The 27,772-nt window shown below is 46.3% G+C and overlaps 2 protein-coding genes and 2 long non-coding RNA genes across 11 annotated transcripts in view; 2 read left to right on the top strand and 2 right to left on the bottom strand.

Annotated features, from left to right (window-relative positions):
• The window catches only part of Fsip1 (fibrous sheath interacting protein 1), a 142,598-nt gene extending 141,326 nt beyond the window's left edge, over window positions 1-1,272 (top strand). For 6 of the 7 annotated variants that reach the window (XM_039104542.2, XM_063283317.1, XM_017591571.3 and 3 more), the window contains one exon: window positions 918-1,272. In XM_039104542.2, the coding sequence (XP_038960470.1) occupies window positions 918-973 (56 nt within the window). In that variant the 3' untranslated portion in view covers window positions 974-1,272. The remainder of the gene's footprint in view (window positions 1-917) is intronic. The other variant, XM_039104541.2, reaches the window with a different exon arrangement.
• A 3,135-nt stretch (window positions 1,273-4,407) lies between these two features.
• On the bottom strand, window positions 4,408-19,560 carry Thbs1 (thrombospondin 1). Of its 2 annotated transcripts, none has more exons than NM_001398940.1 (22): window positions 19,378-19,560; window positions 18,746-18,840; window positions 17,936-18,495; window positions 17,066-17,141; window positions 16,632-16,834; window positions 16,418-16,540; window positions 15,601-15,694; window positions 13,598-13,771; window positions 12,902-13,078; window positions 12,416-12,589; window positions 12,039-12,166; window positions 11,771-11,923; window positions 11,215-11,433; window positions 10,699-10,806; window positions 10,024-10,183; window positions 9,784-9,902; window positions 8,361-8,595; window positions 7,949-8,176; window positions 7,514-7,785; window positions 7,049-7,146; window positions 6,795-6,934; window positions 4,408-6,390 (listed from the first exon to the last, which is right to left on the bottom strand). In NM_001398940.1, the coding sequence occupies exons 2-22, from the start codon at window positions 18,810-18,812 to the stop codon at window positions 6,383-6,385; spliced, it is 3,516 nt and encodes a 1,171-aa protein (NP_001385869.1). In that variant the 5' UTR covers window positions 18,813-18,840; window positions 19,378-19,560; the 3' UTR covers window positions 4,408-6,382. The 2 variants fall into 2 exon arrangements, with proteins under 2 accessions (NP_001385869.1, NP_001013080.2); NM_001013062.3 differs by having other exon boundaries at window positions 16,632-16,831.
• Window positions 18,495-20,513, top strand: LOC134486137 (uncharacterized). The gene is made up of 2 exons (XR_010064872.1): window positions 18,495-19,154; window positions 19,349-20,513. It is a non-coding gene; the product is annotated as an uncharacterized LOC134486137 (long non-coding RNA).
• A 1,850-nt stretch (window positions 20,514-22,363) lies between these two features.
• On the bottom strand, window positions 22,364-26,975 carry LOC120101636 (uncharacterized). Its single transcript, XR_005502379.2, has 4 exons — window positions 26,681-26,975; window positions 24,677-24,918; window positions 23,718-23,844; window positions 22,364-23,007 (listed from the first exon to the last, which is right to left on the bottom strand). It is a non-coding gene; the product is annotated as an uncharacterized LOC120101636 (long non-coding RNA).
• Between the last annotated feature and the right edge of the window lie 797 nt (window positions 26,976-27,772).

The raw sequence follows: 27,772 nt of genomic DNA, 5'->3' as shown, positions 1-27,772 counted from the left end.
ACTTTTCCATGCTGCAACAATGTCACCACATTTCTCTTCTTTGAGTCTCTGTAACTGTGCAGATCCCGAGTATTTCCTGTAGGTGGCGTTGTAACACACACAGCCTTCTATGAGTGCCTTTTACACACAGCACAGCGGTTTCCAGATTTACCCATCCTGCAGCGTGTTTCCATGGTCTGTTCTTTTTATCTTTGAGTGATATTCCCTGTGTTTTGACACAGCCCATTTTATCTATCTGTCCATAACTTGATGGACCCTTAGGGCTTTCCCACTTTTCAGCTATTATATATAATGCAGATTTAAATATTTTTGTGTGAGTTTTTGTTGGACATTATGTTCCCTGCCCACTTTGGCACATTCCTAGGAGTGTAACTGCCTGGCCCATGGTAACGTTTCACAGATTTGGCAGGCAGTTTTTTATTTCACATCCTACAGCTTGCGAATTTTCTCCTGATTGCTTTTATTGTCTTCTCTCATTTGATTTCATTTTTGTCCTACCATTTTATTTTTTGAATCAAAGGTAATAAAGATACATTCTATTTGTGACACATTTTTCCCTCTCTCTGAAAAGAAGGAAGCGCTCATGTATCTTCCAGTAGCATTTGCTTTTAGCCTCAGCCCCTTCCTGGGAAACTTTAGAAAGTAAGAAAGTGCTTTTGATGTCTTCCCCTAAATCTTAACTCTCTCAACGCACCCCTCCCCCAGTTGTGTTTTTGAACTATAGCCCTGGTGAAGACAGTCACCTTACTTTCCTTATGGACTTTGCAGTTTGTGCTGACCTTTCTGTAGTATCAGCCAGGCTGTGCTCATCGTGTTATACAGCAAAGCAAATGGGGTAATGCTTAACAGGCCGACTGATTTTCTTAATAATTCACGTGTTTCTGATTCTGTAATCACTGTGGTTATCTTATTTGCAGATGGACAGGAGACTGGGGATGCTGTGAATGAACCAGGAGAGCAACGCGAAGCATGACTTTCTAGGGTTTAAACTTAAGAAAGTTGAAAATTGGCACTATATTTTTTCTGAATTCTTTGTATTCAATGAATGCAACATAGAGACTATTCCTCAAATGATATCAACATTTGAATTCCCTTCTTTGCTGATTGTATTTCTTTGATGTTTTTGAAGCTTGGGGTGTAAATGTGAAATGGTTGGCTTTTTATCATTGATATTCCTAGGAAATTTGTTTACAACTCTATCACTAATCTTGCAATCTCAAGGATACTTTGTAAAAACCAACGTTGTAACATATGCACGCTGTGCTAATCTGGTGGGCATGAGTTTATTGGTCTCTATTTGTCACGTTTTGGGGGCGGTGCTGGGGAGTGAACTCAGGGCCCTGTGGATTTGAGGCACACACTCTGTCATTCGGCCGTTTCTCCCGCCCTCTCCTTTGGGTTTTATGTGTTTTAACTCTCTGATGATTCTGGAGGCTTTTTATTGTGCCTCAGTTTCCCCTTCTGTTTTGCCTGTTAAGTTTGTCAGTAGGAAGAGCTTACATTTGGAAGAACTGAGTTCTGGCAACAAAGGAATGTTGGCAGAGTCTGTGCTTCCTGTTAGCCATGGTGCCTTCCTTGAGTGTGGCGGATTATTTATTACTCTCAGTTTATTATCTCCTTCTGAAGTTCAGGCCTTTTAGTAAGAAGGGAATGAAGGTGAGGTGACCTTTATCAAAAGCAGCACTATCTCAGGAGAGAAGGTTTGTCCAGTCATGAGCCGGGAATCTGATCTGAGAAGGTTTTATGGCCATTCGTGTAAGCCGAGTCGGCCTCATATGGGAAAGTCTAGTTCATTTCTAATTCACAATAAGCTGTCTCTGGCCCTGCCTTTAATACAGTTTGAATTACAGCCCGTACAACATTGTTCCTTTTCGCCAGCAAACGTTTGCTGGCCCTGCTTGACATTAATACATGCTTACATACTTTCCTGACTTACTGAAATGAAGAATTGCATTTTTCAAGGGCACTCACATTCTTATGAATATCTTTATCCAGTCTTTCTGTTTCCCTTTATTGCTTGTTAATTTGTGCTGGGTTTGTTTTTGAGGTGCAGGGGATTGAACCTAGAGCCTTGCACATGCTATGCAAGCGCTCTGCCACTGAGCCACACTCACAGCCTGCTGTTTGTCCATTTAAAGTGATAAGGGCATACACTGGCGTCCATGTATTACAGTGGGATTTATCTTAATGCCTGAGTTTTGCTGGCCTACAAAAATTAAAAATCACAATTTTAGTTTCTCCCCAAATGATTTGTGGCAGTTTGGTGGGAACAATCAGGGGTCAGGGGTGGTACAGTGGGGCATTGGGAGTGGGACAGAGAGAAGCCGTTATTGTTCACGAGCCTTTCAGAAGATTTCGACTTTCCACATCCATGTTTCCCTTGTCTTCGAGGTGTGTGTATGGAAGGGGAGAGACAGACACAGGAAGGAGAGGAGAAAGAAGAGGGAAGGTAAGAGAGAAACACCAAGTGAAACTGTTTCTCTAGGGATTGCACAGGCTAATAACTTCACAGAATGCTTCTGCACAGGGTGTTTGAGGCATAAGGAGTCTGGCTTATTGTGAATTAGGAATGAACTAGACTTTCCCATATGAGGCCGACTCGGCTTACACGAGTTGCCAGAGTTAGGTTAGGGGAAGGAGATAATGACATTTAGTAATGGAAATTTTAATTAAAAGGAGTAACATTATCCCGTAGCAGAAAGTGGCAAGGATGAACGAACAAGATGTACAACATAATTTATCACCTCAGTGGCTTCCTCTAAGACAACAAAGATTATAGGAGATGGGGAGAGGAGAGGGAAAGAGAGAAAGTGTGTGTGCATATGAGAGAGAGAGGGAAGGAGGGAGGGAGGGAGGCAGAGAGGAGGGGGAGGAGAGAGAGAGGGAGGGGAGAGAGGGAGAGTGAAAAAGTGTGTGTGCATGAAAGAAAGGGAGAGAGGGAGGCAGAGGGGAGGGGGGAGGAGGGAGGGAGGGAGGGAGGGGGAGAGAGAGAGAGAGAGAGAGAGAGAGAGAGAGAGAGAGAGAGAGAGAGAGAGAGAGAATATGATATACTTTAGGAAGGGATGATCCAGGGGCTGCAGTATAGTTTTCTAGACAGACCCTTTAGTAACTGACTAGCACGACTTAGTTATAAATTCTCCAGGAACCACTTTATGACTTTTCAGCCAAACAGCCCTAGAACACATGACAGTAAACTCCTGTGTGATTTGAAGTCTGTCATCTTGATTATGTAACTCTACTAACTTGAAGGTCATTCTCACAAGGAAATGGAGCAAGCCTGGGCTAAAAGCTCTGATCTGGCCACCCTGGGCTAAAAGCTCTATCTGGCCACTCTTTTTGTTGCATCTTGCCACTCCCCATCACAATGTTTTGCTAAAAATTAAATAGAATTCTCCTTTAGGAATCCACATATTGAACAATCTGAGAGAAATTGGTGCCGCTTTGCAGATAATTATTGCTTTCAGATCATTTTCCCAGCTCATGCTAGTTTTTACTGCTTCATTCTGGATCTATAGGGTGACAGGGACACTTCACTCTTGCTATCATGCCAGCCAGGTTGGTGGTTTTAGAGTAATAGAGGCCAGCCAGCGAGGTGGATCCCACCTCACACAGCCCTCAAAGCCAGATCCTTCACCTAGCAGAATCCCTTTATTGAACTGTTTACTGGAACTAGGAATCAGTTAATCTTTACATCCATGGTTAATCCATCCAAGATTTACCTTTCTGTAACAAAAGGGTGTGCGTGTGTGCGTGTGTGTGTGTGTGTGTGTGTGTGTGTGTGTGTGTGTAGGTTTGTACATGTGAGTGCAGGTGCCTACAGAGGCCAGAGGAGAACACCAGATCCCCTGGAAGCAGTGTTACAGGAGGTGGTGAACTGCCCCAAGGGTTGCTGTGATTAGAGTCCTTTGCTAGAGCAGTCAGTGCTTTAACCTTCTTAACTGCTGAGCCATCTCTCTAACTCCAACTTTGCATTTCTTTAGTTACCTGTTTTTGACCCAAAGTATGTATTCTCCAAAGTCCCAGGACAGCTCCTCCCTTGCACTTCTCTGACATCCATCCTGGGATCCATCACTCAGAATCAGAAAATGTCACATCTCACAACTGTCCTCACCTTAGTCACTGCTGGACTTTGAGAAGTCAACACCTAATGTTAATAAAATGATGAAATGTGTTCTTCAGTGGGGCGGGGCTTGTGTCACAAGACTCGTTTTTATTTTGTTTGTCATGTGGCAGACTTACGTTTTTTTTTCTGTCCAAAAATGTAGTAAATATATCATCTGAATCTAGTGCCTACCGATCACGCAGGAATCGTGAATGATATTTGCTAACTGTTGGCTACGAATGGCTTTTGCCCGGATCCCATAATAGCCAAACAGTAAAGAACAAAACAAACACAGACACAGTAAGTATAAATATAAACTTCCATATGATTTATTGTTGTTCCTTGTACACAAGAAACAGTAATATACAAGTTACACTGCTTTAGAATGTAAAATGGATAAAATGTGTACAAAAAAGCACGTTCCTAGAACACAGGGCATTGGCAAATAGTCAAACCTGGGAAGTAAAAAGCAAAACCAAAAACAAAACCAAAGAAACAAACTAAAACAAAACAAGAAAAACCAACATTTCTTCAATTCAGTGTGCAACATATAAAAAACAGAAATACTAACTCTACAGGCAGTATTTCCTGATAAATTATTTAAATAGCATATCTACATAGTCTGAGATCTCTATTCCAATGGCAATGAGAAAATAATTTATAAAAATAAAAGCAATGGTGTACAAGATGATAGAACAAAACCAGAACTTTGAGGAGTTGTATTTAACATTTCAAAGCTATTTCTGTATTGGGATCATTCTCTGCAAAGGATTTTTATGCTATGTACAACACTGACTTTTTAGACACGACAGTAGTTTTAAGTTTATTGACACTTAAACTCTTTCTTCTTGATCCAAAATTCTTTACTCAGTCACACAACAAATGAGGTAATATTTGTATATAAGTTCCACCTTTGTCTCTTTTGGGAAAATGAAATAAAAAGTTGATTGTGTTTTCTTCTCCCTGGAAATAGGCAGAAGGGGTGGGGTGGGTGAGCCTTGGAGGGCTCAGGCTTCCTTTGCAGGAGAGGCAAATGCAAATGGGCAGCCACCCATTCCCACTTGAAAAGACAGAGAAAACCAAGGGGAAAAGCCAAAGGAGTCCAAATCATTCGCTCTAAGCCCCCAAATGAAAGCCAGCAGCTCCTGCTGACTTCCACACTAGTTTTGGAGAGATTTGCTGACAGCCTCAGCTACCTGCTTGCAAACATTTGCTCTATGCAGTTTAATTCCAGGTAGAACAGGGTTAATAAATAATCTGTATTTACAATCTTACAGTCATAAAGACTCACTATGAAGATGATTCAGAGAGTCCCACGCATCCTGTTTCAATAACAATCCTTCAGACGAATCCTCCAGAATAGGGGGAAAAATAAATATATTACATTGTTAAAGCGTTTGTTAAACAAAAACCAGAAGAGAATTGGAAAACTCCATGATAATTGAGGCAAAAAGAAAAAGGAATGTTTCAGGTTGATAAAAATTTTGTGCCTTTCTAACCATAAAATGAAGGCGCACTGCCCCTCCTGCGGAGGCAGCTAGAGCTCACCGAGACGGCAGGGCTCTCTTGCTGTCCTTAGACACGCATGTTATACATGCAGAAGACGCCCACAGTTTCAGTGTGGAGGAAGTCCAGGAGCCAGGATTTCCCTCCCTCCCCTGCTCACTCAGGTGCCTGTGGAAGACTGGGTAGTCAGCTCTCAGGGGCAGCATGAGGAAAGCAGCAAGCCTTCTCTGTCCCCTGAAAATGATTAGTACCGACCAAGTAACAGCTCCTCCATCTTTTCTTTGCACAATCATCTCTTGGGTTCATGGCTCCTAGTGCTTTGGCTCCTGCCTCTCCCCTGCTGAGGACTTATGTCAGAGGTGGTTTGGCAGTGAGTTCTAGTGAGCCATGTTGTTTTTTCTTTGACAGGCCCGAAAATGCTTCTGAGTGTGCAGCTCGGAGATGGCCTCGCAGAAGCTCTGGCTCTGTGAGTAAGGCAGAGTGGAGTGGGCACCTTCCCAGTGGGAAGTAAATAGTCGCTTTTGCTTTCTCAAAAGCAAACCAAAGTAATTCTTCATGTTCTTAGAAGATGCATTCTCACTCCTTACAGGCCAAGTTCTGAGTCTGGCTAGGTTTGAAAACTGCATTTTCTTGAGGCAGGTCACAGACTCTAGAAGCCCACACTATGCAAGAAGAGAGGCAGGGAAGGCGAGGAGAAGCGATCCTGGAGGGGTTTTTCTCTAGCCCTTGGTTTCGGAAGGTGCAATGCCAGGCTGGTTATGATCGGGGTGGTGATTAGGAGTCTGTTAAATAAACACAGATGCATATACATGAAACGAGTCAGCAAGCACTAGTCATCCTAGCAGTCATCATCAGACTAGCAGCTCAGGGTGCTGTGCTGGCATGAATAAAACCACAAGCCAGAGCCTCAAGGCATTAGTTACCAGTGAGGGCTCATGTTTATAGCTACTTGTTTACTGTCTGCCTCTGACCCAGTAGGAAAAGTTCAGAGACTGCTGGGCAAGCTAGCAGTCCTGATATGGATTCAGGATGGCAAAGACATTAGCTCTTGTTTAAAATTGTATCCTCAAAAGAAAAGAAAAAACAGAACACTCTCCCCAACATAGTCTTTAAATCAGACCCTCCCATCACTGTCCACCTTATAAATCTGTAGGCACATTAACTGTACATCACAGTGGCACCCTACCTCGGCACTCGTATTTCATGTCCGAGAAGAACACCATTTCTTGAGAGAAGACGAACAGGCCTAGTCTACCGCCAGCGTAGGTTTTGTCATAGATGGGTCCTGAGTCAGCCATGATTTTCTTTCCTTCATACATCACCACTCTACACAGGAAAACAAAAACAAAACCAAACTCACTCATGAGGCTGCTCTTCTTGGTTTTATCCTTCCAGCCTACTCAGTGTGACTACAGTGAAATTTAATTCCTGCAGTCTTACCTGATAAAACCGGTCTTTGGCCTGTGGCTGAGACGCCATCTGTATGCAGTGAAATCTTTCCAGCCAATGTGACGAGGGTCATGCCACAGGGTGCGCACCTGAAGGAAAAGGACCAGAGAAGGTTGAAACACAGCTCCCTCTGAAGATTCGTATTTCATTTCATGAGAAACTGCTGCTGGAAAGGCTCTGAGTTGAACTCTATTTGCCAAGGGCCAGAGAGAGTGGGGAGGCGGGGGGGGGGGGAGGAGGGGTTCGTTTGAAGTGGCTAAAGCTGTCTGTGTACTTAAAGGGCAGCTCTTGGTCAGAGCCCACTCCCCTCTACACACTACTATGGTTTTGTACCATGGTTGGTGATGCTGAGAACTTGACAGCTAAGATTCCCTAGTGGGAACTTGGCCAAAGTGCTGTCTCTCATGCTTCCCAAGGGCCTGCCAACTCTCCCTTCTAGATGATGAGGCTTCTTACCTGGCCAGGGGTGTTTCCTGTGTGCCACAGTGCATTCCGCAGGTGCTCGCCGGGGCCAGTGGTGGAGTTTACAACCTTTACAGACAGGCCTGAGTATCCCTGAGCCCTTGTGGGGTTGGTGTCCCAGTAGGACTGGGTGACTTGTTTCCACATCACAACGTAGAAGCGGCTGCTGGACTGGTAGCCGAAAACAAAGCCAGCATAGTCGTCATCCCTCTCAGTGTTGATGAAGAAGGTACCACTGAAGTCCACGGCATTAAACTCATCATAACCTGGAAGGCAAGACCAGGGTCAGTTAAAGACTGGCTTTTACGGTGTTCTCTACAACGTTCCAGGATATCCGGCGTGGTCGAAGGTTACAGGTGTAGTGGTCAGATTTTATATTTTCTCCCTTTCAGTGTATCCCCACCTGGATCTGAGGAGTTCACTACTCACCTACAGCAAGTCCAGGGTCACAGTTTACAGTCTGGACAAGTTCTTTGCCCTGATGGCGGACAACCCAGTTAGGGTCATTTTGGGAGGTTCCTTTGGGATCTAGAGGAATCATCTGGAATCGGCGGAAATCGGTTTCACTGATGTCAACATTCTCAGGACAGATGTCATCAATGTCTGGCACATTGTCATGGTCAAAGTCGTCTTTGCAGGCATCGCCTCGGCCATCACCTGAGGTCAAAGAAGGCAAGAGTTCAGTAAAATCTGAACTGCCATTATGAGTGGGTCACTAATTCACCATCTTGTCAAAAATTGGTGTTTTGTTATACCGTTCTCTGGGATGCCCTCCCTGTTCCTTCCATCTAGACAGCCAAAGTGTCAGTTATGCTGGCTAGCAGTGGCCACAGTGACTCACCATCAGAGTCCTTCTGGTCAGGATTGGGCACCAGCCTGCAGTTGTCTCTGTCATCAGGGATGCCGTCGTTGTCATCGTCATGGTCACAGGCGTCTCCTTTACCATCTTTATCGTGGTCGGCCTGGTTGGCATTGGGCACATAGGGACAGTTGTCCAGGTTGTTCTGATGGCCATCCTCATCGATGTCCTGATTGTTGTCACAGGTGTCCCCTATGCGGTCCGAGTCAGAGTCCAGCTGGGAGAGAGACATCAACGGTGGGTGAGTTGAATAAACGTCTACTCCAGGCCCCTAATCATGGCAGTGGTCTGTGCAGACTGTCTGCATAATATGTTAATGACTTTTTTCTTATTTTAAAAGCATTTGGCTTTCTACGTTTATCCCATAAAGATTTTATCTTTTGGCTCAGATAAAATCAAAGTCTAGAGTTTTTTCACAATAGATTTTCCCAGAGGACTTAGCATTCAGTATGCGTGAGATGCTTTGGGATGGTTTATATGAAAACTGGATCTTTTCTTTCCAGGTTTTATGCTCTTTGCTTTTGAGATTCTGTATGCTATTTAAATTTGCTTATAAAAGTTTTTCTAATCTGAGGAATCCAAGTTCATTCTGTGAGGTTGAATGCTAGTAAGATATCTATTGTTTGGTAGACCCCACCCAAGGCAGAAGCTCTCTGTACTGTGTGACCTGCTGCCCACACAGGCCCGGGGTCCTGTGACAGTGACTTAAGTCACCTTGCTGTTTAGCATGATAGACTTCATAAGGGTGATTATTAGGAGTAACTTGAGTTCTCATTTATCTAATCCTTAGGAAAATAATCTATTCAAATTTCTGAGCACTTAACCTTTTAGAACCATTGTTTTAGAAAGAAGAAAAAATTGATTTACTTTATCCTTAGAAAACCGTGATGTGCAGTGACACAGAGAGAAGAAGCACTCTGGTAGCAGAAGCCAATATCAATATCTGTTTGCAGCTCAGGCCAGGAGGAGGATGAAGCTGAGATCAGTGGGGGAATGGGAGAAACCAGACCTCTCCAGCTCTAAGAAGTATTTTAGCTTCCTAATGTTTTACTAGACTCTGTTCCTGGCCATCACATAGGTGTTTGTGTCACTTCTGCATACTGCGCTCCTCTCAGTGTGTAAAACTGAGAAACGACTATAGAACTATCAGTCTTGGCTCTTTGTTCTGTGTAGTTTATCTTAATGGTGGTCACAGTCAAGTCTGAGGTCCCAAGATTTCCACAATAATCTCTGAGAGTGTTTGCCAGAGGCTTAAATCAGGCAAAGTCCGTGCAGGCACACATTGCAAATGGCTCTGGGGAACCCCAGTGATGGGAGGGTTTGGAGTCTATAATTCACTACTTTGACATGTTTAGAAAGGGAGGCACAACACCTCCCTGAGCGATTCTGAAAGGAGTTCACCTACCTGGTCTGGATTGTGTTCCAGGGGGCAGTTGTCACACTGGTCTCCAACCCCATCCATGTCCGTGTCCCTCTGATCCACGTTGTAAACATACTGGCAGTTGTCTCGTTCATTGAGGATTCCTACGGAGGGGGTGTACATGAGTCCTGCGGCCCCATATATTGTAACTAAGTCACACACTAGCAGCCACTCAGTAAGCTGTGCCTGTCTCTGTCCTTTCAGACGCCAGACCAGGAGCCTTACCATCCCCATCGATGTCCACAGCGCAGGCATCTCCCTCCCCATTGTTGTCTGTGTCTGCCTGGTCAGGGTTGTGGTTGTAGGGGCAATTGTCACAGCGGTCTCCCACATCATCTCTGTCATAGTCATACTGGGCTGGGTTGTAATGGAATGGACAGTTGTCCTGCAAAGAGGAAAATGGACACTCTGTGGTGCTGCCTCGGAAGTCAGCTGATGCCTTCAACCCCATACACAGTGTTAAAACCCTCAAAGATCTACTGCAGTTATCTCATCCTTGGCCCATATACTAATGGAGCATTCAGCATAAGTGAAATGCCCAGACAGGAAGACACTACAGGTGAAGACTGGATTCTTTTCGGTTGCAATTAAGAGAGATACAGTATATGATCACATCATCTACGCTTTCATTATAAAACTACAGTCATTTAGACATATCTGAAGTGAATGCGGGGAACGGAATACCAGATGTTCAAACTGAGGTAGTCTGTGATGAAAAATGAAACTTACTTTAATAATTCTTCTAGCAACATCTGTGTCCTCAAATCACCAAGACATAGTGACAAGTTTCTAACTATCCTCTATATGAGTGTGGTATATATTTTTGTTATCACTCTGTGACCCCTTGAATCCTAGTGTTTCAGATTGTCATCACACCACAAGGATGAAGGAGGCACCTACCCTGTCATCAGGAATCTTGTCGTTGTCATCATCGTCATCACAGGCATCGCCAATCCCATCCTTGTCATAGTCTTCCTGCCCCGAATTGGGAAGATTGGGGCAGTTGTCCTAAGAAAAATGACAGCCATGGTTAGCACTCGCTAGCTTGACACAGGCATGAGGGGTCACACTGGGACAGCCTACTAGAATGTTCAGGTGCAGCCATGTTTTTAATGGGGAGATGAAGCCACGGAAGGTATTTTGGGAGGTTACTTATGTACAGTCCGTACAAATGCTCTAGGCTTCATACATGCCATGACCACAAATCATGCTCTTCAGTGTGTCAGTATAGCAGTCTTTCTGGGATACAAATGCCCAAAGAACCTGATCTTGGCACTGAATGACTCCATGTTAATGAGAGTCACTGTCATCTTGCTTTTGGGAGGTTCAACCCTTGTTTCATTTTCAGTTTTTCAACATTTAGAATTCCTTAGCCCAATTCCTGAGGGGGAAGCCCATGAGGGAAGCTGGCTGTACCTTTTTGCAGTGGTAAGTTGCGTTGGCCACACACACCAGGTTTTCATTAGGCCAGCCGTCAAGGTCTGTGTCCTCTCCGCAAATGATGCCATTGCCTGCGTAGCCAGGCTTGCACTCACAGCGGTACATGGGGTCGCTGTAGTGACCCAGGTAGTTGCACTTGGCGTTCTTGTTGCAGTCGTGTGTCCCGTCGGTGCAGGGGTTTCGGGGTTTGCACACCTGAGGGTACAGCATCCCAATGATGTCACAGAATGTCTAAAAGTCCCAAGCCACCAAAGGGTCCAGACCCCTCCCATCTTGAAAAAGATAGTGGCCCCATGCAGGAGAAAGGTGGGGTTCTTCTGTCCCTCTCCATTCTCTTTGAGGATACCCAGGCTATTGGCAAACACTGTTTGACACTGGATTTTCCTGGAACTGCTCTTCATGTACAAGCCCATCTGATCACAGCTTTCAGCACAGAACTTTCATGCATCTGAGACTGTGCACTCAGTGCCCTCTCTGTTCACTGTTTGGCCAAAGTCACGCTATTCTGCTCTGGCCTACTTGTCCACTATACCTGTTTGTTGGCCATAGCGTGTTCGACACCTCTGCCGAAGGGCTGTGAGCCGGTGAATCGTGGTGGGCAGGGCAGGCAGTTGTAGCCAGGATCTGTGTTCTTGCACCGATGTTCTCCGTTGTGATTGAAGCAAGCATCAGGCACTTCTTTGCACTATGGAGGAAATGGGAGTTTGTTCAGCACTTGGCAAATGCTGTTTTTAGGAAAGGCCCTGGGCCAGATTAGCTGCCTTCTTCAGTCTGATCACTTAGAGCCATTGTCTGCCTACCTCGTCGACGTCTTTGCACTGGATACCATTTCCACTGTAGCCAGGAGGACACGCACCACATTTCCAGCTACCATCAGGATAGCTCGTACACTTGGCACCAGCAAAGCAGGGATTGGACAGGCATCCATCTGAGATGAGGTAAGAGACAGGTAAGTGCTTGGGTTTAAGTTGCTGTTACCGCCATGTATTACTTAAAACAGAAGAGAACATTGCAGGGTCTCTGTTACTGGTAATGATTGCCCTCCGTCTCACAGTAATCAGCCCAATAGGACCAATCAAATATGGCATCCCCACCCTCCCCGCACCCAGTGAATACTGACTATGACATTCCTAATAGAGAAAGCTCCCAGGGTGGTGTCCCTGGATTCACAGCTTACCAATCGGACAGTCCTGCTTGTTGCAAACTTGATTTTCCGTCACATCACCAACACAGTCTTTGCCTCCAAACTGGGGTGTGGGGTTGTTGCAGAGTCGGCTACGTCTCTGTACTCCTCCTCCACAGGTGACAGAGCAGATGTCCCATAGTGACCAGGGACTCCAGCCTCCATTGACTGTAAGGAAATGAGTCACATGTAAAAATGTAGTTTTCAGGTGCCTTATCTGTCCCAGAAGCCTGTCTGGAGCCTGTTACAAATGCCTTCTAACCTGGCCCATGGGGAGAATCTTTGGAAATTAGGGAGGCTGAAATGGTTTGCTTTCTGTTTTTCATTAATAGAAGCTGCTGAGTACGCAGGACTTTGTTTCTGTTTGTTTCTCTAGTGAGTGAGCTCCCATGCCCCATGGTCCACTGAACCGCAGAGCAAGCAGGCCACCAGCTGGGTAGGGCTGCCTCCCATGAACCCACAGGGCAGGCCCACACTTACTTGGGCAGGCGTCCTTCTTGCAGGCTTTGGTCTCCCGAGCTTCACCTTCACAGGGCTTCCCGTTCATCTGGGGGCTGGGGGAGTTGCAGAGTCGGATCCTCGTGATCACACCGTCACCACAGGTCACAGAACAGGACGACCACGGGGACCAGTGACTCCAACCACCATCCTGTTTAACTGAAAGGCAAAGCTGACGGTCACAAATGGTGCTGCCTTGGAGGGGGACCACGAAGAAAATCTCAACACGCAATCGTTCTCACAGCTGACCAACAGCAACTTAAACTAGTGTATAGTATACAGTGTATAGTAGCAACTGGCTATTGCCACATGTCAACGGAGAAACTATCATAGGAAAAATGGTGTGTGTGTGTGTGTGTGTGTGTGTGTGTGTGTGTGTGTGTGTGTGTGTGTAAGAGAGAGTTGCTGGTCAGGAGCCCAGCTCTATTCTAATTGTTTCATATGAATTATCTTGAGGAAATGCCTAAAATAACTTTTATCAAGAATGGTTATTATTCTCATGTTATCGATGAGGAGGAGCATCTGGGAAGGAAGGTTGTGCTCAAGAGTGCAGAGGTCAGGGGTGTGGTTGAGACTGAGAGCTCAGAACCTGGGCCCTCAGGCTCTCTGCTGTAGAGCTGCTCTTGGTGACAAAGCATTGGGGTGACATTGCCACCCCTTGGCGGCCATGATGCTTACATCTTTTGTCGCACTCCTGAATGTGGCAGGTCCTCGTCTGTACTGAAGAGCCCTCACATCTGTTGTTGAGGCTGTCACAGGAGCGACCACGTTGCTGAATCCCATTGCCACAGGTGGCAGAGCAAGAGGTCCACTCAGACCAGGGAGACCAGCCATCGTCAGCAGAGTCACTGGCTGTGGGGAGAAAGGAGGCCATTCAGCATCTCCTGACTAAGATCCACTTCTCTTCAGGCAGTTTATGTATGTGTTTAGGGACCTTTATTGGCAAAGGTTGCAAATCAATAGGACTTTTTTTTTTCGGAGCTGGGGACCGAACCCAGGGCCTTGCACTTGCTAGGCAAGTGCTCTACCACTGAGCTAAATCCCCAACCTAATAGGTCTCTTTTTAAAAAATCCTTCTTCCTGGGTTCGGTCCCCAGCTCCGAAAAAAAGAACCAAAAAAAAAAAAATCCTTCTTTTTCCATACTCCCAGTTTAATGGAAGGACCATTAACTAATAGTGACTGTGTATATTTTAGTACACAGCAGATGCTTGGCTACACAAGTGCCTTGGGAAGTGAAAACAATAGTGGAGCCAATTCACACATCCCTTATTTTGCAGGAGCAAGCATGCAGTCATATCATTAACTCCAGACATGCCAGTCTTGGGCCAGTGGGCCATGAGTTCATCCCAGGTCATCGTAAAGGTCTGGGGGTGATGGCAGGCTCTGCCTGGTCCTTACAGCTGAACCCGCTTACAGTGTGGACTCTCCTGTTCACCCATCATGGAGTCTCCCATGTGCGTCTTAAGCAGATTCTCCTTTGCTGACTGAGGATGTCTTAGATGCTTCCAGGCCAGTGTCCAAGAATGCCAGTGTGTCAGACAGCTGGCCTGTATCATTTCTGACTATCAGAGAAGCCCTGGTCTATGTTGGGAGGCAGTGTGGCTGAGGCCGTGAGGTGGATCAGTTTGTTTTCCTCATGCTGACCTCTGGTGTTTTTGTACTTTCTCAAGAGGAGAGGGTATTTGTTTGCTATCTGCTCAGACACCATGATGACAACCACTCCTGTCTATCAGACGACAGGGAACTTGTTTTTTCCATCAATAAACATCTTCCTAACAACCCCAGCTCAGAGTTGTGCTATTCTCCGTGGGCTTTGCTCCCTGTAACTCACCCTCAGATAGAGGCTGGACAGAAGTGGACACACAGAAAAACATTACTGTGCCAAAATTGCTACCATGGGATTGATAACTCTGAGCTGTGTGTGGCTCATATGTGCGTCTCTCTATTTCTCTGTCTCTGTCCTCTCTCTCTCTCTCTCTCTCTCTCTCTCTCTCTCTCTCTCTCCCTCCCTCCCTCCCTCCCTCCCTCCCTCCCTCTCTCTCTCTCTCTCTCTCTCTCTCTGAAGGGCAATTCAACATCCTTGCTTTCTTCGTGAGGCATGATGAGTCACTTTTATGACTTGTGCCTTCTGTATTAAAACATCTTAGCAAAGTGCTTATGCTGGCAACAAGCCCTGGAGGCAGAGCGTTACACAGCAGTGTAGTGGCTGATTTCCTTTACTACCCTGGAAATTCAATAGATACAAATCTCTTAGGGCTCCTATCACTGCACACAAAACAGGTGACTTTTCAAACAGCCCAATGCTTACACCAGTTTCTGTCCCTTCTCCAGTAGATCATGTTTTTTCTAACAAAAAGATCAATTCCTGAAAGCAACCAGCTTAAGTCCAGTGCTGTATTCATCTCCCCTCCTTATAGCATAAAACCAGAGTCCATGAGCTCTGCCAAGATCATCCACTGCCTATGCTACAATCCAGATGGGTGGTTAAGATCTGGTCCTCATGGAGGTTTGCACTCTGTACAATAGACAAGCTGATAGTTACCCAAGTCTGTCTGCAATTATCTGACAGGATATGCCTGAACGACCTGCGAGGGGCTGGGCTCCAGTGTTGTGCCCAGCTGTCAGGATGCCCCCACTGAGCTAGCCACTGAGGTATGGTTCTACCATTTTAGGAACTTACGCCAGCACCGTGGGCAGCATTCACCATCAGGAACTGTGGCATTGGAGCAGGGCATGATGGGACAGGACACCTTTTTGCAGATGGTAACTGAGTTCTGCAAGGCAGGAGGAGAGGGAAACATGTTACCAAGCATATTGCTAAGAGGAGCTTTCTGTGGCATTTCCATTATAAGCTGAGGTATAGGCAGGATGGTTTTTATAGGACAGATGTCTGCTGGATCTATAGTCCCTAGAGTCACATAGTTCCAGGGCTAATTCTCCATTCTCTGGGAAAGTTCTTTTTAACTGCTACTCAGTCAGGGGTGGAAGTTACAGATATAAGGAAAAGCAACAGGCTGCAGGCCATATCAGTGAGTATCTCAAATGTAGATAAGGTCTTATCACATATTGGAGGAAAATAGGAACTTAATGGAAGTTGTGTCTTAAATTCAGTAATCAGGGATTTGCATTTAAACTTTTCCTGGTGATGCAGAGATCCGAACAGTGTTAGAAGGATCTGCCTGCCAGAGCCGAATACAAATTAGGGCTGTTCAAAAAAGAATGCTGTAAGCAGGTTTTGTGTATCTGACATCCAATACTTGGTCTTTGAACTAAAGCAGGTAAATAATTCCAGTGGTTAGATAGATTTGCTCTCTTAGCTGCTTAGCCTGGGGTATAATTACAAGTTGATAAACCTTCTGAGATTTAAAGAGGAATGTGTAGACGTCATTACATATGAAAGAAAAAAATCATTTTTGGTAGCAGGCCAGAGCACATTTAAAAATATCTACTGAGACATATGGTGTCAAGTCTTATTGTAGTCTGTGAGTGTCCCTTACCTGGCAGTGACACTCTGTGCAACTATCTACAGTCCACTCCTCGTTGTTCCTGTATTGGACTCCATTGTGGAAGCAGAGGGGAGGCCGCCTCAGCTCGCTAGCCAGCTCTCTGTTCTCTTCCGTCTGAAAGGGAAAACGCTCATGAGCGTCCAGACTCCCATGGTCACCTGTGGTGACCTTCAGGAGCCGGCAAATGGGAGCAGAGGCCACTGACCACTTTTCGAATGCTGTCCTGTAGCGTGGTCACGATGGTACGCAGGCCCCTCAGTTCCAGGACCATGCTGGATAGTTCGTCACAGGAGAGGCCACAGATGGCTTGGAGGTCCTTTGTTTTGTGGCCGATGTAGTTGGTGCGGATGGCAGGGCTGGAACCGTTCACCACGTTGTTGTCAAGGGTGAGAAGGACGTTGGTAGCTGCTAAGAAATGAGGTATAAAATATTCAACAGTCATTCAAGGCTTCCACAGCTTATCTCACCCGCCCACCCTTCAGGTTATGGGTTGTAAAAGACATTTCATTTGTGATGACAGAGTGGGCGCCAACTCTGTTCCCCTGAGATGTGCATCCACCCTACTGCTTACATTTCTCAGGGTGCTTTTGGTGGAATTCCCCAGAATTCTCCAAATCTTAAAAACACAGGAGTACTCACAACTGGAGCAGCCTTTGTTCCTGAGAATGTCTTCTGGGGTGGTTCCAAAGACAAACCTCACATTCTGCAGCACCCCCTATGGGCAGAAGACAGACATTGTAGAATGCTGGGAGTGGGGGTGGGGTAGCCTGTCTGTCTGCTTGTGGTGAGTGCTCAAAAAGTTTAAAAGAACTTAAGGTCATCCTGCCAAAATATCACATAGACATAAATTGTCAAACAACTTCAAGATCTTAATTGTGTCTTTTGCCAACTAGAGCATTTTACAAAGAATCCAGTTATCAGGCTGCTGGGGGTACACAGGAAATGGAATCTGATCCCAGGTCTGGAGGACATGATACTCTCCAGTGACAAAGAGTTAACGTGGGCGTTAAAAAAAGAAAGAAAGAAAGAATCTGAAAGTTAAGGCAAGGAAGAAGTCCCAGAAGCACATGACCAGGCTGCTATTCATCCCTTGCCTTGCATCCAGAACACCCTACCCAGGGGCCCAAATACTGACAAAGTATTCTTTTCATGCCTATTAAAATTGATAGGTACATTTGATACAAGTTACTTTCCTAAGGGCGCAGGGAGTGCCCCATACCGAAACAGGCTGAGTGTAACAGGAAAACCATCTCTTATCTTTCTGGGTGGCTTTGAAAGCATGGTTCCCAGGTCCTGGTGTCATTATAGCTTATTTCTTATTAGAAACGCAATTTCCCAGGTCACTCAGCCGACTTACCAAATCTGAAACCCTGGAGTTGGGGCATCCATATATGATTTAACCAGCCCTCTGGTAGTGGTGTGGGGGGGTCTGCTCCTCTCCACATTTGGGACAACTTTAGTCTCCAGATACTAACTCCACATAGCCCTGTGACAGGTAAGAAGATTTACCTGAAAATTGTCATTGACATCTCCCTTTGCGACTCGGAGCCTGGCGACATTGGCCAAATCCCTGGTGAAGATGCTCTGGATGGGAACATCCAGCTCTGCGCTCTCCATCTTGTCACAGTCAATGTAGAGCTGGGCCCTGTCTTCTTGGACAAACAGCGTGATGCTCTTCCACTGGCCAGTGGCCAGGAGAGCTTCCTCCACTGACACCACTTGCTGCTTCCCGGGCAGGCTCAGACTCAGATCGAGGGTGCCGGCTTTGCCATTGGAGACCACACTGAAGATCTGGCCAGAATTGTCTTTCCGTTCCACGGCCAGGAGTGTGCCCCGAGTCTTCTTCATCTGCCTCAAGGAAGCCAGGAAGATGAAGCCTTTGTCGGCCCACACAGCGTCCAGTAGGTCTTGGAACTTGTCATCTGGCACAGGGGGGATCAGGTTGGCATTCTCGATCCGGAAGGCGGGGCTGGATAGATCTTGGCCCTTCACCAGTCGGCGACCCGGAACCTTGCGGGCACCTCCAATGAGTTCAAAAATGTCGAACACACCATTGTCTCCCCCAGACTCTGGAAGGCGAGAGAAGACAATGGGCTTTCTAGGTGTAAGGGTGTAAAGTCCTGGCCGTGAGGGGCCAAAGTGAGAAATCTTGGCAAGTAGGGAATACTGAGAGCTGCATCCTGGACTCAGGAAACATTTTAAGGAGAACCCAGGAGGCATACACCTGCGGGGGGGCGGGGAGAGAGAGAGAGAGAGAGAGAGAGAGAGAGAGAGAGAGAGAGAGAGAGAGAGAGAGAGAGAGATTTATCACAGACTCACCTGGAATGCGGTTGCTTCCACACACATGCAACAGGAACAGGACGCCTAGTCCCCTGAGGAGCTCCATGGTGGAGCCTTTGTGCCCAACGCGGAGCCTGTAGCAAGAAGCACAGGAGGACTGAGTTAGAGACCAGGAAGCAAGGTAGTAGGGCAGAGGTGTGAGCGTGTGTGTGTGTGTGTGTGTGTGTGTGTGTGTGTGTGTGTGTGTGTGTGTGCGCGCGCTCTTTGGCCCCATTTACTTTCCAGATGGTATCCAGTATAAAAAGAGTGCCAGAGGCAGGGGACTGTTGGTGTTCCAGGACGAAGGGCGTAAAGTGACTTGGGCTTTTTCTTGTTCTCTTAGACAAGAATACAGAATGTACCTGGGGAGAAGGATGGCAAAAGTCAGGAGCAACCTGGGGACTACTTGGTAAGAAAATCTTGGAGTGTCTTGGAGGTAAAGTTGGTGAACCCTAAGGCTGGAGAGAACCAATTCCGCCAAGTTCTTACCAGCGGATAGATGGGGCAGGATAAGGGACAGTAAGGAAAACCAGAAGGGGGAGAGTGGGAGATGGGGAGTCTCTCCGATTGTCTGCAGCCTGGGGTTTTGGGTTGGTCGGCCAGGTGCTCAGCAGAGGCGGGAGAAGGCTTACCTGTGTGCACCGGAGCTCAGCAGCCCGGAGTGGTGGAGAAGGCGAAGTGAAGGACAAGGACTTCGAGTCCGGTAAAGACGCTGAGATTGCTGGTGCGGCCGGATAGACCGTGGCAGGACTGGGTAGTTGCGTCGCGAGTGCCTGCAGAAGTCCGATGAGGCTGGCTGACTCCAGGCAGTGGCTGGCTCGACTGAGGATCCCTGGACCTTTTAAAGAGGCTCCCGCATTCCTGGCCAATGGGCAGGAAGCGGGGGGGGGGGAGTGCGGGGGGAGTGAGGGGGCGGGGGGGGGCACACGGAACGGGAGGGGGGAGGGGACGGGGGACGGGTTCCTCTCTCCGCCCCCTGCTGCCTGGCGCGAAGCTCGCCGGCTGAAAGTGAAGGGGAAGACTCCGATCCCGCACAGGAGCCCTGGAACTTCTCAGAAAAATAGGTCTCCGCCCACACAGCCTTGGCGTACTCAGCCCTTAGGATCTTGCGCCACGCGAGCTGGAGACCTTCCGCCTGAGGGACCCCAGACAAGATGCTCCTTTGGGGACCAACTAAGACCCTTTAGGGTATCTTTCACTAAAGCCCGTCTCCTTGCATACTTCGATGATGGAGACGCTTGGGGATCGAGACAGTCTGGTTTAAAAATAAAAGGGCAAAAGGTCGGACTTCTTAAAAGAAGCTGCCTCCTGGGTCTATGCTGGTGGGTGGGGGATCCCTTGTCATCTATACTTCGCGCTCCACTCCTGCCCCGCACGATAGCCTTCCTTCTGACTCACTAAGGGTGGCAGTGCGGTGTTGCGCTGGATCAGCAGGACGGTGCACCGAGGTCGCCTTCCCATTCTCCCAACTCCAGAGTTCTTCCCCAGTTCTTCTGTGCTTCCCCAGATGGCCGCTTGGGGGCGGTATATGTATTCTGATTTAGGGGATCCTTGCGAAGTTTTTTAGCCGCGTTTTAAGAAAGCAAATTTGTATCTAGCACCCTCAAGGCAAACTGAAATTATGTTTTGAAAAACAGTTTTGTGACCACTCGTGTTTCTTAACGTGACTCCAGATTGGAGAATTTGCTGAACCACCTGGCTCCAGGATCTTACACTATTTACAGAACGGACCCATAGAGTAATAAATTGCTCTCTGCCTATTATTTTATTTCCTGTCTTTCTCCCTAAACGTTTCTTTTTTTCATTTTCGGCTCCCAAAACAGAGGTGTGGTTTACATTTCTGTGAATATACACTTTTCCATGAGTAGCCTGCTCTTGATGCTTTGTCTCTGAAGTCTGGTCTCTATGCCACCGGTCCCAAGCCAAGATGACTCTAGCTTCCTGGAATTCCATTCATCTCTTTGGGAAGGGACGTCAGCAGCGACGCTTCTCCAGCTGTGGCCCTGCATGAACAGGCTTGGCTCTGAGTCCAGGGACCCAGGTAAAAGCATCACCAAATAAGGATCTTGGCAGAATCAGGGTGGGGGCAGACTGAGGATCTGTTGGGGCTCCCTCCCCTTATCAGTTCCACCTGGCTGGACTCCCAAATCTTGGAAACACCCACGACTTTATGCTCATCACACAGCAATTTCACTTTCTTCGTGTGGGAGTGTTCTGTGACAAGGTGCGTGAGTGTGTGCGTGTGGTATGTGTGTGTACACATAAGGAGGGACTTACAGAGTGTTTCCTAGTTACTCAGGGTACACAGCTACTCAGCTAGTGCCTCTTGTAGCTAAGTATTTCCCAAGATGTGTTTGTTTATTAGACTTCAGAAATTCAGAGCCAGGAGTAAAAGTTTCTACTGGTTGATTAGTCAAACTAGATTCCTGTCCTCGAAGTCACAGACTGACTCAGCTGCACAATCTGAAGATTGGGGATCAGCAGCCAGGCTAGTTCTTCCCTTCCAGTCCCTTCCAGTTCCTTCCTCAGTCCCTTTGCTCTGCGAAAGGTGATTGCTTTAAATATTCTGCTCAGCACTAATTCTTCCGGCAGGGACCTTAGGAGCTAACTGCTCTGGGAGGGTTGGCCTTGAGATCCTCTTTCCTCTTGAATTTTGTACCACAGAGATGAATGTAAGAGCCCACAGGCAAGAGCTTCTCTCCCCGTGTAAACCCATCCACTTTCCCAGACCCAGCTACACTTTGCTGATGGAACTGGTTCAGTCAGGCTCTGCCCTTTAGGGCCACGGACTGCCCAGACTAAGGGGTGAGGACAGCTTGTCGCTTGGCTTCTTTGACAACGACAATGACAACACAAGTTTTGACCTCCTCCACACCTTTTGGATGAGGCATTATGGGAGAGCTTTGCGGTACTAAAGCTGGCAGTGGCCTTGGAGATGTTGAATACAATCACAGAGTCTTTCCCTAAACACAACATGGTAATCCAGCTGTCCTGGCGAAAACAAGGTTTGCAGGAGACAAGGTTCCTAGGCAGCTGTGAGGTCCCAACCATATTCCTGATCACCACGTGCCGTGACCAGATTACAGAAATTCAGCACACTCTTGGGACACTGTAGAGAAGTACTGGAATGGGCAGAGGTTGCCATCTTTAGTAGAAAGGATATAGTCTGTGTGCATGCATGTGTGTGCATGGGAGTGTGTGCATGGGAGTGTGTGCATGAGTGTGTGCATGGGAGTGTGTGCATGAGTGTGTGCATGGGAGTGTGTGCATGGGAGTGTGTGCATGGGAGTGTGTGCTTGAGTGTGTGCATGGGAGTGTGTGCATGAGTGTGTGCATGAGTGTGTACATGGGAGTGTGTGCATGAGTGTGTACATGGGAGTGTGTGCATGAGTGTGTGCATGAGTGTGTGCATGAGTGTGTGCATGGGAGTGTGTGCATGGGAGTGTGTGCATGGGAGTGTGTGCATGAGTGTGTGCATGAGTGTGTGCTCCCTCCCTCTCCTCTCCCCCTCCCCTTCCCCTCCTCTCTCTCTCTCTCTTGTGTGTGTGTGTGTGCTCCCTCCCTCTCCTCTCCCCCTCCCCTTCCCCTCCTCTCTCTCTCTCTCTCTCTCTCTCTCTCTCTCTCTCTTGTGTGTGTGTGTGTGCTCCCTCCCTCTCCTCTCTCTCTCTCTCTCCCTCTCGTGTGTGTGTGTGTGTGTGTGTGTGTGTGTGTGTGTGTGTGTGTGTGGTCTCCTCAGTGAGTGGAAGCATGGATTCCCCTCCTGCTTCTGTGTCTTCTGGTTGTTATTCTCACTTGTCCTCTGCCCTTCCTATTAGGCCTCATGGTCTCCTGTCAAAATTCCTACTTTCATATCCCATTTAAATATAGATTTCACATGCTAGAGGAACTGTGGCATTTGCCTGTCTGTTTTAGTTCATTAACATAATGATCTCTGGTTTCATTCATTTTCCCACAAATGTCATAATTTCATTATTCTTTATGGCTGAACAGAATTCCTTTGTTGAAGTATATATACCTCATTTTCTTTTTTCCATTGAGCAGTCGACAGGCTTCTAGCTTGCTTCCATATGGTGGATATTGAAGAGATTAGTTTCGAGCTACTAAACCTACCAACTCTATGGGCCACACTGCCTCCTGGTGTCTTATCATTTCATCTGGTTGGCTCTTGTTTCCTGCTGCTCAGGACGCTGGTGCCACTTCTGACCACAACTTTTACTCTTCTGTTCCTTCCTGCTCATGCTTGGCCAGCTCTCTTTTTACCCCTGGAGGGTACAGAAATAAAGGCAGGTCATAGATTAAACCTTTGAAAGCCTCTTCACCTATTCTGCTAAATACAACACTTTTTTGTTAAATATAAAAATTTGTCCCTCATAAGTTGCTTTATTCTCTCTACTGTTGGCCTTAGAGATGGGCGTGGCTTTTCATTCTCAAACAGGCTTATGCTATAGGAAGCGACCGAGACTCTCATATCTCTAGTCACCACAGAGTAAGACTTTATTTAACATAGTACCGACCAACTCCTTTGTAGAGTGAAGTGAGATGTTAGATATTCTGCCTGCAATTGGGAATCCCAGGGACCATCCTGACTTTGTGTTTGAGTCACACACGAGGTTGAAGATAATGTCAAATACCTTCCCTTAGTCTTTGAGACAATGCCTTTCTTTGACCATGAACTCACTAACCAGCTGGCCTGATGAGCAGGCAAGCCCCTTTCTTCTTCTTGTCTCTGCTAGGACGGCATCTGACTTTCCTATTACATGGGTCCTGGGGATGCAAATTCAGGCCCTCATTCTTGCCCAGCAAGCCCTTTGCTCAAGGAGCCATTTCCTCAGCCCAAGCTGAAGGGTTGTTTTATACATGGCTAGTTGGAATGTAAACTAGTCCAGTCACTAAGGGAATCGGTAGGGGGGTTCTTTGAAAAACTAAAAATAGATCTATCATGTGAGCAGCTACACCACACCCAAGCATTTACCCAAAGAACTCCAAATCAACACTTCTAAGATGTTTTCTTGGCAGCAGTCCTTGTCACACTCGTCACTGGAGTCCCCAAGGACGGGAAGGAGCAAAGAAAATGCAGCACACATATACAGTGTCATTTCCTTCAGCCAAAAGAAGAACAAAGTTATGTCATTTATAGAAACAGGGATGCAACCAGAGGACGCCTGTCAAGCGAATCAGGCAGTTTTGGAAAGACAGATGCCACGTTCTCTTTATATAGATCTATAGAGTCATATTTTATGTTTATGGGACATGTTATGTACATATGACATGGAAGTGAATGTGCCTAGGAGAGAAGAGGGCAGAAGGGGATTGTGGGAGAGTAAAACCGATGTCCAATATGGACTTTCATGAAAGGTTCTTATGTCCTACACAGCACCATATGTACTGACTATATACGATTATTTTAAAAAGGAGTGTAAGTAAGTTGGTTGACTACAGAGGAAAATGGGTCTGAGTCCTGGACTTGTTTTTCTTGCTGAGACTGAAAAGATTCCAATCATGTGACCTTCACAACAGCAGTGACTTTGGAGTGACGAAGGACTTCCTAAGGTGAAGACTACACACTGGAAAGCTCCTAAGATAGGATGTGAATGCTTTAGGGATTTGGATTAAGCTCTTAGCCTGAGCTCCTGGACAGTAGTTGGCCTGGGCTAGGTGTGTTCCTACCCAACGACTTGGTTATTCACTGGGTGGCCCTCAGAGGTCCCTGGTAAGGAAATCCATGAATCTGAAAAACCATGAGACAGTGGAGTTTCCAGAACTGCCATGTTGCAATTTTGCTTTAGAAGCTGATTAAAGCTCTAAAAGAACCCAGTTTCCCTAAGGACATGCTCCTTCACACCAGCCACTTGCAAATTGTAAGTTTTCAAAGTGCTTAAAGTTTTCACACGTGTACTCCAGATTATGTGATAAATCCAGGTTTTCTGTTACCTTTCCTTGAAGAAAATGATGAGTGTCAGAAGAATAAGGCAAGCCCTCTGCCAGGTGGTGCACATCTGTAATCCAGCCCTCTGCCAGGTGGTGCACATCTGTAATCCAGCCCTCTGCCAGGTGGTGCACATCTGTAATCCAGCCCTCTGCCAGGTGGTGCACATCTGTAATCCAGCCCTCTGCCAGGTGGTGCACATCTGTAATCCAGCACTTGGCGGGTTGAGATGGAAGGTTAGCCTAGACTACAAAGTGAAACCCTGTCTCAAAAAACAAAAATAAACACAAGCAAGCATAATCCCTCCAAACTAGACCCAACCGACAAAACGAAAATAAAAACACACCATGATATTAGAAGCACAATAGACAGACATTTCTACAAACATTAGAGAATAAAAAAAAATGTAATTCACCTGGGCTAATTATAGCATGAGTTGTTTGCCACCAACACCTAACTACTATGACTGCTATGTAACAATAATAATTAAGTGTGGCAGTTAATGTCTTAAAGCAACTTGTCTAAGTTTTATTGACTATAACCTCACCTGTTCTCTGTCTACTTTACAGAATGTGAAGGCTAAGCTCTCCCCCCCCCCCCACCTAACATGGTAATTTGTCTAAGACCTAAGGAGCTTGGTTATACAGCTTCCCATGAGCATGAGTGTCAACCTTCTCCTGACTACCAGTGAAAGCAAATGGGCCCCACACCTTTAGCAGTTCCAGTTGAAAGTTACCTTTATTCTAATTACTCTTAGCAGGTTGGAAGATGTGGAGGATTACAAATATATATATATATTTTTTTTCATTATTTAAATCAATGTGCAGATTTAATCTTTTGTGTTCTTTTACATCTGTGTTCTTGAAAATTATATGCATTACAGCTACTCTGAGATCATTTATTAAGTGCCTCTTGTATGCCAAGTGTCTGCCAAGGCTGGAGGGATGCTGATAATAAGGTCTAAGTCATGAGGGGTGAGCATGAGTGTGTGAGAACACAGAGCAGAGGGCTCACTGCCTGGCCGTGGGTGCAAGGTTGAGGGTGGAGAGGGTTAGAAAAGATTTTTTTTTATTCTTTTTTTTTTTTTTTTTGGAGCTGGGGACCGAACCCAGGGCCTTGCGCTTGCTAGGCAAGCGCTCTACCACTGAGCCAAATCCCCAACCCCTAGAAAAGATTTTTATTGTACAGATGATGCCTAAGCTCTCCCTTAAATGACTTCATTCAGAAAGGTTTGGGCCTTTGGAAACAGAAGAAAGACCAATGAATACGTTTGCATGCACAGCCACCATTTTTATTTCTACTAAGCCCACTTAGCATCTGAGCATCCATCAGAACCCCAGAAAGCAACGTCTGTGTTTTTGAGGATTCCAAGTGCATTTTGGAAAGACTGTTCTTCCAAGTCCTTCTTTTCCCCTCTTGCTCAAATACTGTAGGGCCAGGGGAACAATTAACTCAAGCAGTAATGAACTCCCCCGGATGGGGGCTGTGGGCTGAGGCTCCCTGGCTGATGGGATTTGCGTGGGCTGTTGCCTTGTGCCTTCTTTGTTGGCAGATTTTCTGGTCACTCAGATGCTGTGTTTCCAGAGCTTGTACTAGTCAAAGGCTTAAGTAGTGGTGTGTGTGTGTGTGTGTGTGTGTGTGTGTGTGTGTGTGTGTGTGTACATCTTGTTCTCAAGTAGACTATGCTTCTTTCCTAGATAGTTTTGTTAGTACAGGGTCGTCAACCTGTTAAGCATGTAGCATTCGCCTTCTGGGAATGAAAGAGCAAATGAATGAATGAATGAATGAATGAATGAATGAATATCCAGGGCGAGCTGTGTTATTAACACAAGTAAGTCTCACAACATGAGTAAATAAAGGAAAGTGTTCAGTTCTTTTCTGTTTCAGTGTTCTTAATTATGGCAACATATCCCCAACAAACACAACTGATCTCAAAACAATTTTGATTTCCAAAGAGAGGGTCCACAGGAAACAGGGAGTTCAAGAGCAGTTATGTGGAGAACACGTACTCACTAACATGTCCTGGATGTGGGTGTTCAGGAGCAGTTTGCATTTTCTGTGAGTAGTTTAGGTTTTAAACACATACAGAACTAAAAGGAAAACAGAAACACATCTTCAAACAGAAATATGGTTGAATGGCAAACGCAGAGGAGTGAGTTCCCCCAGACGACGTCCATGGCAAGCCAGCAGCTGCTCACTTGCAGCCAGATCAGGCAGGGAGAGGCCTTGTTCTCTTAGCCGTATTCTAATACAGGGGGCTGCCTTGGCTATGTCTTAAAAGGATGCTGATATAAAAGCCTGGACAAGCTATTATCTGAGACAGCAATGCAATAGAACAGGGTGTGACCTTACAGTCATTGTGACCTTGCAGGCAGTGGGGTCCTGCCAAGGTAACAGGCGCTTAGGAGGCTCAACTTTGTTCCTAGGCATCTCTGGTGAGATCATGGGTGTGAAAGTCATAATTTACCCATAAATTACCCAACTCAAACCATGCGTGGGTACAGGTCATTGTATATTATGTTTTGAATCTAAAATGGTCCCACAGGCTGTTTTACATATGTCTGCCGCAGCTAGTGACACGATTTTGAAAGGCTATGGAACCTTTGGAAGTTGGGGCCTAGCTGGCAGAAGGAAGTCATTAGGGCCTTTGAAGGTCATACTATTATCACTCTTGTTTTTTGCTTCCTGGTCTGCAGTGATGCCAGTCATACACTTCCACTGTCCTGCCTTCCCTGCCATCACAGGCTAAAAACCTTTAAAGCTGTGAGCCAAACTAATTTTTCCCCATCAGTTGGGAGTTTTTTGGAGGGAATCTAGTACCACAGTTACAGGCACACAAAGGTAACCCACACACACACACACACACACACACACACACACACACACACACACACACACACATTTGAAGACAGGGTTTCTGTGTGTAGTTTTTGCTGTCCTGGAGCTTGTAGACCAGGCTGACCTTGAACTCACAGAGATCTCCCTGCCTCTGCCTCTTGAGTGCTGGGATCAAAGGTGTGCATCACCACCACCTGGCAATACCTCTTAAAGTAAAGGAGAAAAGACAGAAACTTTATTTAGAAAAAGCACATATCCCAGGT

The sequence above is a fragment of the Rattus norvegicus genome, chromosome 3 (genome assembly GCF_036323735.1).
Source record: "Rattus norvegicus strain BN/NHsdMcwi chromosome 3, GRCr8, whole genome shotgun sequence".
Lineage (NCBI taxonomy): Eukaryota > Metazoa > Chordata > Mammalia > Rodentia > Muridae > Rattus > Rattus norvegicus.
Note: the sequence above shows the minus strand (reverse complement) of the source record. Positions and strands in the feature narration are given on the sequence as shown.

Bases quoted from the DNA above. Each gene is read 5' to 3' on its own strand.
- Thbs1 (NM_001398940.1), bottom strand. From the start codon at position 18,812: ATGGAGCTCCTCAGGGGACTAGGCGTCCTGTTCCTGTTGCATGTGTGT. The intron at 13,079-13,597 runs GTAAGCATCATG...TTTGCCTTTCAG, and splicing joins TCAGGAGTGCGACAAAAGAT to TTAAACAGGATGGTGGTTGG. The intron at 9,903-10,023 runs GTAAGGCTCCTG...CCCCCTCCGTAG, and splicing joins TGTGGACATCGATGGGGATG to GAATCCTCAATGAACGAGAC.